The sequence below is a fragment of the Stenella coeruleoalba genome (genome assembly GCF_951394435.1).
Source record: "Stenella coeruleoalba genome assembly, chromosome: 5".
Lineage (NCBI taxonomy): Eukaryota > Metazoa > Chordata > Mammalia > Artiodactyla > Delphinidae > Stenella > Stenella coeruleoalba.
This window is the reverse complement of record NC_137150.1, coordinates 75,902,962-75,918,180: the sequence shown is the minus strand read 5'-3', so window position 1 is coordinate 75,918,180 and position 15,219 is coordinate 75,902,962. Positions and strand designations below refer to the sequence as shown.

At 40.1% G+C, this 15,219-nt stretch overlaps 1 protein-coding gene across 2 annotated transcripts in view; it reads right to left on the bottom strand.

The window, feature by feature from the left end:
- The window catches only part of HACD2 (3-hydroxyacyl-CoA dehydratase 2), a 93,112-nt gene that overhangs the window by 58,232 nt on the left and 19,661 nt on the right, over positions 1 to 15,219 (bottom strand). For both annotated transcript variants that reach the window (XM_079922591.1, XM_079922592.1), the window contains exon 3: positions 13,853 to 13,871. In XM_079922591.1, coding sequence (XP_079778717.1) covers positions 13,853 to 13,871 — 19 coding nt within the window. The remainder of the gene's footprint in view (positions 1 to 13,852; positions 13,872 to 15,219) is intronic.

Below are 15,219 nucleotides of genomic sequence, written 5' to 3'. Positions count from 1 at the left end.
ATAGAAAAAAAAAATCCTAAAATTCACAAACACAAAGGACCCTGAAAAGCCAAAGTAATCTTGAGCCAAAAAAACCCCCCAAACAAACAAAATACAATGCTAGAGGCAGTATACTACCTGATTTCAAAATATACCATAAAGCTTCAGTAATCAAAACAACATGGTACTGGCATAAAAACAAACATATAAACCGGTGGAACAGAATAGAGAACCCAGAAATAAATCCACACATTTATGGTCAAAAGATCTTTGAAAAAGTTGCCAACAACACATAATGGGGAAAGGATAGTCTCTGCAATGATGGTGCTGGGAAAACTGTATATTCACATGTTGAAGAATGAAACTGGACCCTTATTTCATGCCACGTAAAAAAAATCAACTCAAGGTGGATTAAAGACTTAAAATACAAAATCTGAAACTGCAAAGCTACTAGAAGAAAACATAGGGAAAAAGCTTCTTGACATTGGTCTGGGCAAATTGTTTTGGATATAACCCTCAATGAACAGGCAACAAAATAAAAAACTGACAAATGGGATTGCATCAAACTAAAAAGTTTCTGTTCAGCAAAAGAAACAATCAACAGAATGAAAAGACAACCTACCTAGATATCTGCAAATAATATATTTGATAAGGAGTTAATATCCAAAATATTGATATATGAGGAACTCAACTCAATAGCAAGAAAACAAATACCAAAACAGAAAATGGACAAAGGACCTGAAAGGGCACTTCTCAAAGGAAGACATACAAAATGACCAATAGGTATATGAAGAAAGCTCATCACTAATCATCAGGGAAATGCGAATCAAAAACCACAATGAGATACCACCTCACACCCATCAGAATAACTATTACAAAAAGCCAAAAGATACCAAGCGCTGGCAAAGATGTGGAGAAAAGGGAACTCATACACTGTTGGTAGGAATATAAATTGGTATAGCCATTAGAGAAGATAGTATGGAGGTTCCTCAAAAAATTTAAAATAGAATTACCATATGTTCTAGTAATGCCACTTCTGGGTATACATCCAAAGGAAACGAAGTCAGTATCTTGAAGAGGTGTCTTTACTCCCTTGTTCATTGCAGTATCATTCACAACAGCTAAGATACTTAATCAACCTAAGTGTTTACTGATGGATAAATGGATAAAGAGAACATGATACACACACATATATTATCCAGCCTTAAAAAAGAAGGCTGTCATTGCAACAATGTGGGTATATCTGAAGGACATTATGCTAAGTGAAATAAGCTAGGCAAGAAAGAGAAATACTCCATGATCTCACTCATAGGTGGAATCTAAAAGAAGTCACACTCATAGAAGCAAAGAACAGAATAGTGGCTGCTTAGAGCTGTGGGATGGGGAAAAAGGGGAGATGTTGGTCAAAGAATACAAAGATTCAGTTGTGCAGGATGAATAAGTTCTGGAGAACTAATGTACAGTATGGTGACTGTAATTAATAATATTATATTGTATACATGAAATTTGCTAAGAGAATAATCTTAGATGTCCTCACTACAAAAAAAAAGATAACTGTGAGGTAACAGATATGTTAAGTAGCTTGAGTGTGGCAATCATTTAACAATGTATATTTATACTGAAGCATCACACTGTGTATTGTAAATATATATAATTTTTATATCTCAATAAAGGTGGAAAAACAGAAAAATTTTTATGATTTTCAGGTAAAAAGAAAAAATATCTTTTTTTTCCTTTTGGCTGCGTTGCATCTTCATTGCTGCGCATGGGCTTTCTCTATTTGTGGCGAGCGGGGGCTACTCTTGGTTGCGGTGCATAGGTTTCTCATTGTGGTGGCTTCTCTTGTTGCAGCGCACGGGCTCTAGGCACACGGGCTACAGTAGTTGCAGCACGCGGGCTCAGTAGTTGCAGCACGCAGGCTCTAGAGCACAGGCTCAGCAGTTGTGGTGCACGGGCTTAGCTGCCCTGCGGCATGTGGGATCTTCCCAGACCAGGGATCGAACCCGTGTCCCCTGCATTGGCAGGCAGATTCTTAACCACTGCGCCACCAGGAAAGTCCCCAAAAGACAAAATATCTTAAAAGGGCAAGATATTAGGTTGGTATCAGACCTCCCAGGAGAAACACACAAGCAAGGCCGAGTAAAGAACATAATGAATGTCAAACTGGAAGTTCTGGCTAATGCAGTAAGACAAGAAAAAGAAATAAAGTATACAAATTGGAAAGGAAGAAACAGAACTATCTTTATTCATAGATGGCATGATTATCTATACAGATCTACCCAAAGAATCTACCAAAAAACCTCCTGGAACTAATAAGCAAGTAGAGCAAGGTTGCAGGATACAAGGCCACTACATAAAAAGCCAATTGCTGTCTTCTATGCCAGCAATGAACAACCAGAATTTGAAAAAAAAAAAATTTGTAATAACATCAAAAAAAGGAAATACTTAGGTACAAATCTAACAAAATAGGTACAGGATTTTTACGTGGAAAACGTCAAAACAATGATGAAAGAAATCAAGTAAGATCTAAATATGTGGAGAGCTAGTCCATGTCTGTGGACTAAAAGACTCAATATTGTTAAGAGGTCAATTCTTCCCAACATGATTTATAGATTCAACACAATATCAGTCAAAAATCCTAGGAAGCTACTTTGTAGATATTAACAAACTGATCCTAAAGTTTATATGGAAAGTCAAAAGACCCATATAATACTGAAGAAAAAGAAGAAAGTTGGAGGCCTTGTATCTATTACAACCAAGACAGTATGGTATTGGAAAAATAACTGACATTTAGATCAACAGAACAGAATAGAGAGCCCAGAAATAAACCCATGCAAATATCTGATCTTCAACAAAGGCACAAAGACAATTCAATGGAGAAAGGATAGTCTTTCTAATAAATGGTGCTGGGACAACCGATGTCCATATGTGAAAAAGTGAATCTAGAAACAGACTAGACATTTTTCACAAAAATTAACTTGAAACAGATCACAGACCTATTTGTAAAGTGTAAAGCTATAAAACTTCTGGAAGAAAACAGGAGAAAATCTATGTGACCTTGGGTTTGGTAATGAGTTTTTAGATACAACACCAAAAGCATAATCCATGAAAGAAAAAAATTCCTTCATAAAAGCAATTTTTTGGTTTTAAGCTGGTTAAGTGTAAAGTTGGTTGGTTTTCAGTTAAACTTTGGTTAAGTTGGACTTCATTAAAATTAAAAACTTCTGCTTTGTGAAACAGACTATTAAAAGAATGAAAAGACAAGTCACAGACTGGGAGAAGATATTTACTAAACATACATCTGATAAAGGATTTACATCCAAAATATAGTAAGAATTTTAAAATCTCAACAGGAAAACAAACAACTCAATTAAAAAGTGGGCAAAAGATGTGAACAGAAATCTCATCAAAGAAGGTATACAAATGGCAAATAAAAATATAAAAAAATGTGCACATCATTTGTCATTTGAGAAATGAAAATTAAAATAAGGAAACTCGGACTTCTCTGGTAGTGCAGTGGTTAAGACTTCAAGCTCCCAATGCAGGGGGCCTAGGTTAGATCCCTGGCCAGGGAACTACATCCCACATGCATGCCACAACTAACAGTTCACATGCCACAACTAAGGAGCCCGCATGCCGCAACTAAAGGAACCCACGCGACGCAACTAAGGAGCAGGCGAGCTGCAACTAAGGAGCCTGCCTGCCATAACTAAGACCCAGCACAACCAAATAAATGAATATTAAAAGAAAAAAATAAAGGAAACCACTGCATATATACTATGATGGCTAAAACCCAAGGTAGCAACTGCTGGTGAGGATGCAGAGCAACAGGAACTCTCATTCATTGCTGACAGGAATGCAAAATGGTACAGCTACTTGGAACAGCCTGGCAGTTTCTTACAAAAGTAAACAGTCTTGCTATATGATCCAATAATTGTGCTACTAGGTACATAATCAACTGATCTGAAAATGCAAAAAAAAATTTTTTTCCCACACAAAACCAGCACACAAATATTTACAGCACCTTTATCCATAACCATCCCAAACTGGAAGCAAACTAGATATCCTTCGATAGGTGAATGGATAAACAAACTGTACATCCATACAGTGGAATATTATTCAGAAATAAAAAGGAATGAACTTTCAAACCATGTGAAGATATGGATGAATCTCAAAAGCAGATTGCTAATTGAAAGAACGCTGTGAGGCAGGAACTGTTATTAAAATACTAGTGGAAAGATGTTCACTATGAATGAAGAAGAAAAAATTCCTTTCCTAGGAAAGCTGTACAAAACTATAAAAGACATACTACGTCATACAGATATTCCAGATATTCCAAAGTGTTCTTGCTTCCTTCATTAATACACTATTTAGCATTCAACTCCTGCTGTGGAATCATACATCAAAGAATTCTTTTGCTAAACTTTCACTTTTTGGCTCAATGCAATTAACTCGGTCACTAGATGGTGTTTCCAGCTTTGCTGGACTAATCTTGATTTTGAAGCTAAGAACATAAGTGGAAGGTTTACTGACTTCAGACTGTCACAAACCATCTGACCAGAGATCTTCTGAAATACTTTCTTTGTCTCTAGCTTTACAATTAAGCAAATTAAGGTAATTTTTAATTTTAGAGATACCCTGCGCCTATAATTAAGAAATATTTATGAGATAATCTCCAGGGCAATGCAGGAAGTTTCAGCTTTTTGTTACCTAAAATATTAATGATCAAGGCATGAGAGAGCGATGGAAAAACATCCACTTCTCTTTTCTCTCTCTCTTTTCAGTTTCAGCTATTGATTCGTCACTATTTTTATTGGACGTCCTCCAGAAGTCCTTACCTTCAGAGTGTCTCCTTACTAATACAAGGGTGCCATCTAGTGATGGTCATGGGTAAATGTATGCCATAGAAAGTGTGTGTGTCCATCTCCCACCCCAATTCAGTTTTCTGCTGGGGCTTTCAAGATGCATTGAGAAAGCAAAATAAACAAATGGGACCTAATTAAACTTAAAACCTTTTGCACAGCAAAGGAAACCACTGACAAAACGAAAAGAGAACCTACTGAATGGGAGAAAATATTTGCAAATGATATGACTGATAGGGGTTAATCAAAATATATACACAGCTCATACAACTCAACATCAAAAAAACCAAACCAGCTGATTAAAAAATGGGTAGGAGAACTCAAGAGACATTTTTCCATAGAGGACATGCAAATGGCCAACAGACACATGAAAAGATGCTCAACACTGCTAATCATCAGGAAAATGCAAATCAAAACCACAATGAGATATCACCTCAAATCTGTCAGATGGCTATCATCAAAAAGAACACAAATAACAAATGTTGGCAAGGATGCGGAGAAAAGGGCAGCCTTGCACATTGTTGGTGGGAATGTAAATTGGTGCAGCCACTGTGGAAAACGGAAGAGGTTTCTCAAAAAACTAACAGACCTACCATATGATCCAGCAATTCCACTTCTGGGTATATATCCAAAAACCCCCCAAAACACTAATTTGAAAAGATACGTGCACCCCAATGTTCATAGCACCATTATTTATAACTGCCAAGATATTGAAGCAACCTAAGTGTCCCTTGACAGATGAATGGGTAAAGATATGGTATACATATACAATGGAATACTACTCAGCCATAAAAAAGAATGAAATCTTGCCATTTGCAGCATCATGTATGGACCTGAAGGGCACTATGTTAAGTGAAATAAGTCAGACAGAGAAAGACAAATACTGTATGATATCACTTATATGTGGAATCCAAAAAATGCAATAAACTAATGAATTTAACAAAAAAGAAACAGACTCACAGATATAGAGAACAAACTATCGGTTACCAGTGGGGAGAGAGAAACAGGGAGGAGCAGGATCAGGGTTGGGGATTAAGAGGTACAAACTATTGATACCATGTATAAAATAAATAAGCTATATGGATATATTGTATAGCACAGGGAATATAGCCAATATTTTATAATAACTATAAATGGAGATAACCTTTAAATTGTGAATCACTATATTGTACACCTGTAACATACAATTTTGTACATCAACTATACTTCAATAAAAAATGCACTGAGAGGGAAAATGTACTAAATCTATCAATACTGTACTTGAAACAAGTTTCCTAATACTCATACATAGGTATATTTAAACATCTAGCGCATCCTCCTTTTCTATTATTGCCCAGATAACTGACCATCTCTGAAGCTACTTCATAGTTAGTTTCATGGAATTTCAGATCATCCAGCTGAAAGGAATGTTAGAGATTATCTATTATCTAGTCAAACTCCTACTTCTTCAGATGTGAAAACTAATGCCCAGAGGGAGGATGCCTGACTTGCTACACAGCTAGTAGTGTTTCCAATGGGGTTGGTCTGCCTTAGCTTGGTTCCTGATGGACTGGAAAACAAGATAATATTACCTTACCGAGAAGATATTTTAAAATATCTCAGTAACAGGCTTCCATTCAAACCAAACCCCTAGCTGTTCCTGCAAGAATGGCAAAGGGTAAAATTCCCTGATCTAGGCTCTATTCATGGCTTTCCCTTTTCCAACTGGGCACAGAAACCCTCAGGGATTATGTTTTGCCCACTAATAATCAATGGAAGAGCTGCTACAGCTTACTGAGTGCTTGCCAGGTGCCAGGCAGTGTGCGTGAGCTCTGGGTAAGCCCCTCACCTTCCCTGCTCAGGCACGTTGGGCTCCTGATGAGCATATGCCCTATTTGTCCCTTCCCTTCATCTCAGTACATTCAGTCACAGCCAGGAACAACTTACGGAGCTGGATGTTCCAGGCAAAGGGACATTTTATGTACAAAACCATGGAGTGTGAAAATGCAAAGTTTATTCAGAGAAAGTGGCTGAATCTTTGGGTATGAGGAGCAGAAGACGCAGGTGCTAAAACTATCTTTCTTTCCTCTTCTCTCTCTGTCTAGAGGGGAGGAGGCAAAATGTGATCAGGAGGCAACAGAATAATCAAAGCGCCAAAGTAGAGGGAGACTAAGCTAGACTGGTCTGAAGGGCTTGGCTGATTTGGGAAAGATTATGAACATGGTCTTGGTAGAGTTCTGGTGTCGGGATGCTGGGAAATGACTGTACTCAATAAATGACAAAGACAGAATAGCAAGGAGTTGACCAGGCCTCTAACCTCCCCACTGCACCCAGACAGCCCACTGCACCCAGACAGCCCTCTAGGCAGCAGACACAGGCCGGCCTGCTGGGAAAGGTTAAGTCCATTTCCCCACCTCAAAGGGCATCTCCTTCCCCTGTCAGTACTACCACTAAACATGCCCCCAGGCAGAAAGCAACTTCTGAATCTAAATCTGCACCATTCTGTATTCTGTAAGCCAGGAAAACTGGCTTGGGGAAATGGGTCCCAGGGTTGGACACACTAAGAACAGGGTGGAAGAGAGCCAGCAAGGTCCATGTGACCCTGTGTCAGTTCCCACTAACAAAAGGGGACATAGATCTCAGGATCAGAAATTTGTACTTTGGGAATATGGCTATTTTTATACTGTTTGTACTTTTGATACTCATTCCCTTTTTGTTCTTTCTCACTTTTGGTAAAGTTCATTTAAAAAATGTCAACTAAGCTAAGAGGCACCAAAGAAGGCAGTTTTGTTTCTGTGCCCAGCCATACCCATGAGGGCTGGGCGCAGGGGTGAAAGCAGAATTCCAGGTGAGCAAATCTGGGGGAATAACCCCTTTCCTCCACAATGCTTTCCTTCCAGAGTTCTCTTCTGCTGCAACACGGAAGGTTCTGGGTCTGGCTTTAGTAATATGTGAGGGCATGTCCTTCACAATATTGCACTGTAAATGAGTAATAAAAGCTTGAACCTCTGGGGGGCCGGGGAGGGGGTGCGGATGGGAGGAGGCGTTGCAGTTTGGAGAGGATTTAGTTCATTCTCACTGGTGGGAGGGATAAGATTTCTGGTAGGAGACTGGGTCTTCTGGTGCTTGTCTCTCCGGCAGCTGCCCCTTTCCTCCCTGGCACCATTTGTTACTTAATAAAATCAGTCCGAAGCAATATGCTACCTATTAATATTAGGGTGATTACAAATTTCTTAAAATTAATTGTTAAGAAATAATTAAGTAAAAGGTATCATCAGTTTACGAGAGGAGTGCAAGCTGGAATGTACAGCAAATATTTGAAACCACAAATCTAGGATACCTACGTGAAAGGGCTTCTGTCCTTGTCTGTTGATGATATCAGAGTGCTAATACTCAACTTCAGACATAATACCCTCTGGGCTATGACTGAGATCCTGTTCTACAGTTTTCAATCAAGAGAACTTCCAAAGTTATTTATATTGACAGTATAATTTCCAATACAAAGGTTCACCAAACACACAATGTTACATCTTATTAAGAGTATCATCAGGGGCTTCCCTGGTGGTGCAGTGGTTGAGAGTCCACCTGCCGATGCAGGGGACACGGGTTTGAGCCCTGGTCCAGGAAGATCCTACATGCCGCGGAGCGGCTGGGCCCGTGAGCCATGGCCGCTGAGCCTGCGTATCCGGAGCCTGTGCTCTGCAACGGGAGAGGCCACAACAGTGAGAAGCTCGCGTACCGCAAAAAAAAAAAAAAAAAAAAAAAAAAGGAGTATCATCAGTTCTAGTCTCTCTACCTCTAATTTCTATCCCAACAAAGTGGGGTAACCATACTCTGGAGTTAGCTGAGAACCACCCATATCCAATATGCCTCTTCCACAATCTAATCTTGAGCACAACACAGAAAAACAGGTAATACTTCTTTCAGTACAAACTGTACCATGTGGTTAAAGAAAACCACAACTCTTCTTTGCAGTCTTGTAAAAGACATGTCTCAACTGGGTTTTTAAATTCTCATTTCCAAAAAGAAAAACACTGTGTAAATAAAAGCATTATGAATTTTGGTCTGAGGGCTGCGACCACAGTATTTAAGAAATCTTATCCCAGAAAAAGACAAATACTGTTTGATCTCACTTGTATGTGAAATCTAGGAAACAAAAACAAAAAACAAAACTCATAGATACAGAGAACAGACTGGTGGTTGCCAAAAGCAAGGGGTGGAGGTGCGGGGAACGGGTGAGGGTTGTCAAAGGTACAAACTTCTAGTTATAACATAAACAAGTCCTGGGGATGTAATGCAGAGCATGGCGACTACAGTTAATAATATTGGATTGCATATTTAAAGTTGCTAAGAGAGTAGACCTTAAATGTCCTTATCACAAGAAAAAAAATTATAACTATATGAGGTGATGGACATTAAACTTATTTTGGTGATCATTTAACCATATATACATATACCAAAGCCTTATGTTGTACACCTGAAACTAAAACAATGCTATATGTCAATTATACCTTAATTAAAAAAAATATGTCCCCAACATGTGCTCAAAAGGGCTATCACTTGTCCCCTTTCCCTCCCTGCAAAAGAAATCTTGTTCCTGCATTATCAGTGGAGAGCAAACAACCCACTTTAAAGAAGTTGGGGCATGGAAACCCATTTGGAAGGACAGAGGCCTGACTTTCTTACAGAAATGAATCCCTCACGTGGAATTTTAGTTTACTATTTCTGGAGGCTATTTTTGCCAAGTTGCATTGTCACAACCATGGACAAGAAGCAACTCCAACCCATACTAAGAACAGGTGGCCCTGAAGCACTCACTTACACAGAAATTACAATTTAGGAAAAATAAGAATATGGAAGAGTTACACTTATATAAATCTAAATATGGAACATTACATTAGGGACAGAATAAAACTTTTAACATTCTATGACATTATTATTGTTAATAATAAGAACTATCATTTTATTGGGCAATTTTCAACATTGCTATATCTTAGACACTAAGCTAAGTGTTTCTCATGTGTGTCCTCTCGTGTTTTCACAACAACCCTAGAGGTAGGTATTATTATCCTCCTTTTATTGAGGAAGAAATGAAGGCACACAAAAGTTGAGTTACATCCTGAAAGTAACAGCTAGTAACCAACCCAGGTCTGACTGAGGTCTAGACTTCTCATCAACAATATGTAAACTAAAGACATCTCAAGGCATTAAAACAAGTTTCTAAAAGAACAAGCTATCACAGTGAAAAGTTTCAGAAAGCAACAGGAAAATAAACCATCATTCCAAAAGTAAACTTAAGTCGTATGAGTAAAAAAATAAAGGGTTGCCTTTAGGCTAATGCTAGAAACAGCCTATTTATTAGTATTCTTACTGATTTTTTTAAGAAACTGAAAACATTTTGAAACAAGTTTCAGAAAATTTCACCAGAATTTAGTAAGATTATGATCAAAAGTTCACTGAGCTCCCACTAGGAGCCATGAACTGTTAGGTGCTGGGATACAGAAATCAATAGGAGACAGTTCTCATTCTTGGAAAAATTCAGTGATCTTGGTGGGAGATATAGGTATAGTGACAGACCATAATACATTGTGGAAAGTGTGATAACAGAGTGAGTTGCAGGGTATTACAGAAAAGTGAGGAATGGTATGTAATCTAGCCAGAGAGTGGTAGGAGAGTTTACTGGGGGAAGCTGCCAGCTGCAGGGGATGGGCTACCACTCCGGCAGAGCACAAAGCCTGGGCACAGACCAGAGGCAGGAAGCAGTGCAGTAGTATGGGGGGCCGGGGGGACGCAAGAAGGTCAGGGTTGCTGAAGCACAGAGTGGGAGGCAGGGAATGGACATAGGTAAGGCTAGGGAGGTGGGCAGGGTCCAAATCACGAAGATGTTTAAACCAGCGAAGGGCTTTAAGCATGGAAGTGACATGCTCAGAATCATCCTTTAACTCAGTCCCTCGAGGACTGTAAGCATGGATTTGGAGGCACACAGCCACAGGTTCAGCTTCTAGCTCTAGGGCTCATTAGCTAAGTGAACTTTGGCAAGATATAAAACCTTCTAAGCCTCAGTTCTGTCAACCGTAAAATGAGAAGTAAGTAGATTATGAATGTAAAGCACTGAAACATAGTAAATGCTCTTATTATAATGATCGCTCTTATTATTACTAATATTAATATTATAAACCTACAAGTTCAGGGAGTGTGATATGGGAGTCCAGATGAGACATACTCAGACCCTGAACAGGGCTGGAAAAAACAGGACAATCTGAGAACTATTTAGGAAACAGAATTGAGAAAACCTGATGACCACCTGGCTATGGGAGTATGGGGAAAGGAGAGGAGACATCATGGATGAGCACTAGGTCTAGAATGGGTGACTGAATGGATCGTGGTTGGAAGCTGGTGGAGCACCTCACAAGAAGAAGGAGGCTGCTGAGGAGAAGGAGGTGGACATCTAGGAGTGGACATCCAGGAGCTCATGGGGTGAGTCTGGAGCCTGGGGTGCAGGTGTGGCTTGGAGTTAAAGAACTGAGGGTCTTAAGTACCTCAACCCATGAGAAGGGAAGAGATCACCCAGAGGGCCTGTTCAGGCAGAAGAGCAGTGTGCTGGGCCAGATACTGGGAACACCCACAATTAAGGGGCAAGGGGAGAAAGAAAAGCCCCCAAAGAAAGAAAAGAACCACAGAGGACCAGAAAAGCCAGGAGGGCTCAGTATGATGTAAAATAAAAGAACAGGATGTCACAGAGGGGGTCATCAGTGGTACCCAACGTAGTTGAGAAGTTCAGTACATTCCAAACATTAAATTCCTCAGAATTTAACAGAAACTCGTGCTGATTTTAGACCAGAGGGCAATTTTAGTAGGACAAGGGGTACAGAAGCACAACTGCTGGGTTAAGGTATAAATGGGAGCGTGGAAGTGGAAAGAGTATACCAGAAATCTGGTAAAAGGGATGAAGAGGACTTATGTAGTAATGAGGGAGGAAGGCAGGGTCAAAGGTTAGGTTAAAAATTATTTTTAGGATGGAGCATTCTGAGCATTTTGTGAGCTGAGAAGGAAAAGGCAGATGACAAAGGGTGATGATGCAAGAGAGAGAATCACTGATGGAACAAGGTTCTTGAGAAAATAAGAAGGAATTTTAAAGTCCTGTGTGTCAGGCACCAAACCAAGACCTAGGGACACCTGTCCACAAACCATCAGAGGGGAGTGTGACATAGATGCTACTCCTCGGAGTGCATCCTGCCAGAGGCGCTCAGAGGGGCGCCCATCTGAGTGTGGCTTTCCTGAGCCTGAGCCTGTGCCTGTTCAGCTCTCTGCTCCCACCACCCACCAGTGTCTGGCCCCACCTGGTAGGCATTCAATCATGTTCTTGGTATGAATGAATAAATATACTTGTCAGAAACTTTATTTCCAGGGGTAGAAATTTTATAGAGGCATGAGAATATATTCTAAGACAGATAAAAGGAATTTGTGTATTAAAATACAAGGCAATATTAATTAAAATAATAATACACATGCTTGGAAAACATGCATCTAATAAGAGCTTTGTACGGAGGCAGCTAAAGGTTAAGAGAGGGGGGAGACTGGGGGCACAGGGTTCAGTCATATGGAGAAGGCCTGAACTGGTTCCAGAACTCTCTCTGGCTGAACATATCCCCCAATCTACAAATTTAAGCACTTAAGAAGGGACAACTTTTTCACCTCAAAACTCTAGATAAAGGACTAAAAAGGAAATGTATGTAAGATTATTCACTAGCTGAAACCCGTTCACCGTAAAATAAAGTCAGTCAGGTGGGCTCTGGCTCAGACTGGCCAGGTCCCAAGTGAGGCTGTGCCATTTACTGGCTATGGGACCAGGTCCCTTGACCTTCTCTGGGAAAGCAGACCACATGACAAATGAGTCTCCAAGCTCCTTGCAAATCTCTTGCTTAAAGGTGCTAAAGCAGTTTCCTAACCTTCTGAATCACGTTCCCCTGAGAATCTATGAAAGCTATGAATTCTACCCACCTTCCCAAGCAAACACAGACACATCCATACAAAATTTTGCAAATCATTTGAGAAATCTCTGATTGTAGACCTCCTCCTAGTGAGAAAATAGCCGAGGTGCAATTCTTTATAAGGAAGATGTTTGTCTTCCTTAAAAGTAATAGAGCCCAGGTATCATAGTGATCCCTTTAAGGCCCATGGTAGAGAGTTTGCTGTGTGTCCACCTGAACCGTAAGTCCCCTCATCTCTGAATTCCCCAGTGCCCCGAATATAGTAAGTACCCACTTAATTTATCCATTATGTTGATCAGGGCCATAATGGTTTGAATGCATAGTTCTGGAGTTTTCAGACTTTTGGTGCTTCTCAGTGAGTAGCAACTTCAAATCCTCCCTTGGAGAGACAAGTCCACATGCACAGCAACCGCTATGGGTTTACTCCACGGGGTCTATCAACTTTCCAAAATTGATTTCTGCTTAGAGGAGTCTAGTCGCCCCAGACTAGAAGCTATGCCTTAGTTCCAGAGCAGAATTTGATGACCCTCCGCATTCCCCAAAGAGGAATCACATTGTATCTGCTTTTAGCAGAAATCTCTCACATTGATATAACCCTTTGTACTTGTACATTCCAATCCCTCTCACATACATTAAATATTCATCTGAGAGGTAGGCAATAAATGCAGTACTCCATTTTAAAAAATAAGGAAAGAGAGTATAACATTTAAGTAACCAGAGAGGGCTTTCAACAGAGCCCAGCACTCCAAGTCACATTTTTATAAATATGCCAGGTGTTTCTCTATTTACCCTTGTACTGAGAAGGCAGGAGAGGCCTCTTTAAATTGACAAACAGCCATGGCATTTAATAAAGTGTTCAGTGATAACATCTAAATAGTACCCATGATTTTAGAAACCAAAAGCCTAAGCAATTTTATATATAATGATTAAATAGGTTAGTTTTTCAATGTTCAGTAAGAATCTAATCAACCTATCATTCATGACTTAAAAAAAGAAAGCAGAATCCACTCTACATAAGTTGGGGGGCAATTCCATACTCACCTACTGCACAATGTAAAATCTAGAGAGAAAAAGGGGGGAAAAGAGAATTAGTAAAGATCAATAATATTATAGTTTTATTTCATACAAACTAGCCTTTCAGAAGAATAGAGCAGTGTCTGCCAGCAATATTGAATTCGAAAAATGAACATTCAATTTTTAAACTTGGCTACAGACTATTTAACAAAATGTAAATTCTAGTTCAGTTTTTTGTTTATTCATTTTTAGTTTGTGTATCTATGGAAGATTTCCTAAGGAATAAATCTTACCCAGTAGTTTAGCAAATGTCAAGGACCTCTTCTATAATACATCAAATGGTAAGAGCAGCCAGTGTACAACAACTCCCATGTCCCATTTGTACAGAACAGAACTATCACAGACTATGGAACACAAGATCAGAAGAGCCTTTTCCTACCCGGCAGGTCCTTCAATGCAGACATTTATTCTACAAAGCTCTACCCTTGGACCCCATCTTATCTCATTCTGTGATCTCATTATAGGGGTATTCCCAGTCTAATCTCTAACCCCAGATTTCTTTGAACTCCAGGCCCACATTCCTTTGGACATCTCCATCTAGGTGTACCAGCAGCAACTCAAAGATGGCATGCCGGCTTCCCTGGTGGCGCAGTGGTTGAGAGTCCGCCTGCTGATGCAGGGGACGCGGGTTTGTGCCCCGGTCCGGGAAGATCCCACATGCCGCGGAGCGGCTGGGCCCGTGAGCCATGGCCGCTGAGCCTGCACGTCCGGAGCCTGTGCTCCGCAACGGGAGAGGCCACACAGTGAGAGGCCCGCGTACCACACACAAAAAACAAACAAACAAACAAAAAAACAACAAAAAAAAGATGGCATGCTTCAGCAGGAAGCTCACCCCTCCTTTCCTTCATACCTACCATGCCTCTTGATCACCAACCCCCCCACTCTCAGATTCAACTGCTCTTTCCTTTCCTTCACTCCCAAGTCAAACAGGTTTCCAAGTCCTGCCAATGCTTTTGGCATGTATTCCCCAGTTTTTTATTTCCAGCGCATGGGTGAGACTGCTATCTCCTCTCCATCTCAATGGCCATCTAACCAGCCAATTAGGTTCTTCCAAATCCCCTTCCAAATTCATCCTGTATCTGGCACTGCTTTAACCTGGATGGTGGTAGTAAAGAAGTAATTTGAAACCATCTACAAGGTTGATTTAATGACCAAAGCTTTTCTGGATGATAAGACCTAACAACCATTGCAGTGCATTTTGGAATACATTTCTCAAGCCGTCATTGTGTTGTTTGAAACTAACAATAACCCTGGCAGATGGGCAGGACAGATATCTCTACTTGCAGATGAGAAAATGAGGGCTTAGAAACACTGCTCAGCTTCACCAAGGTAGT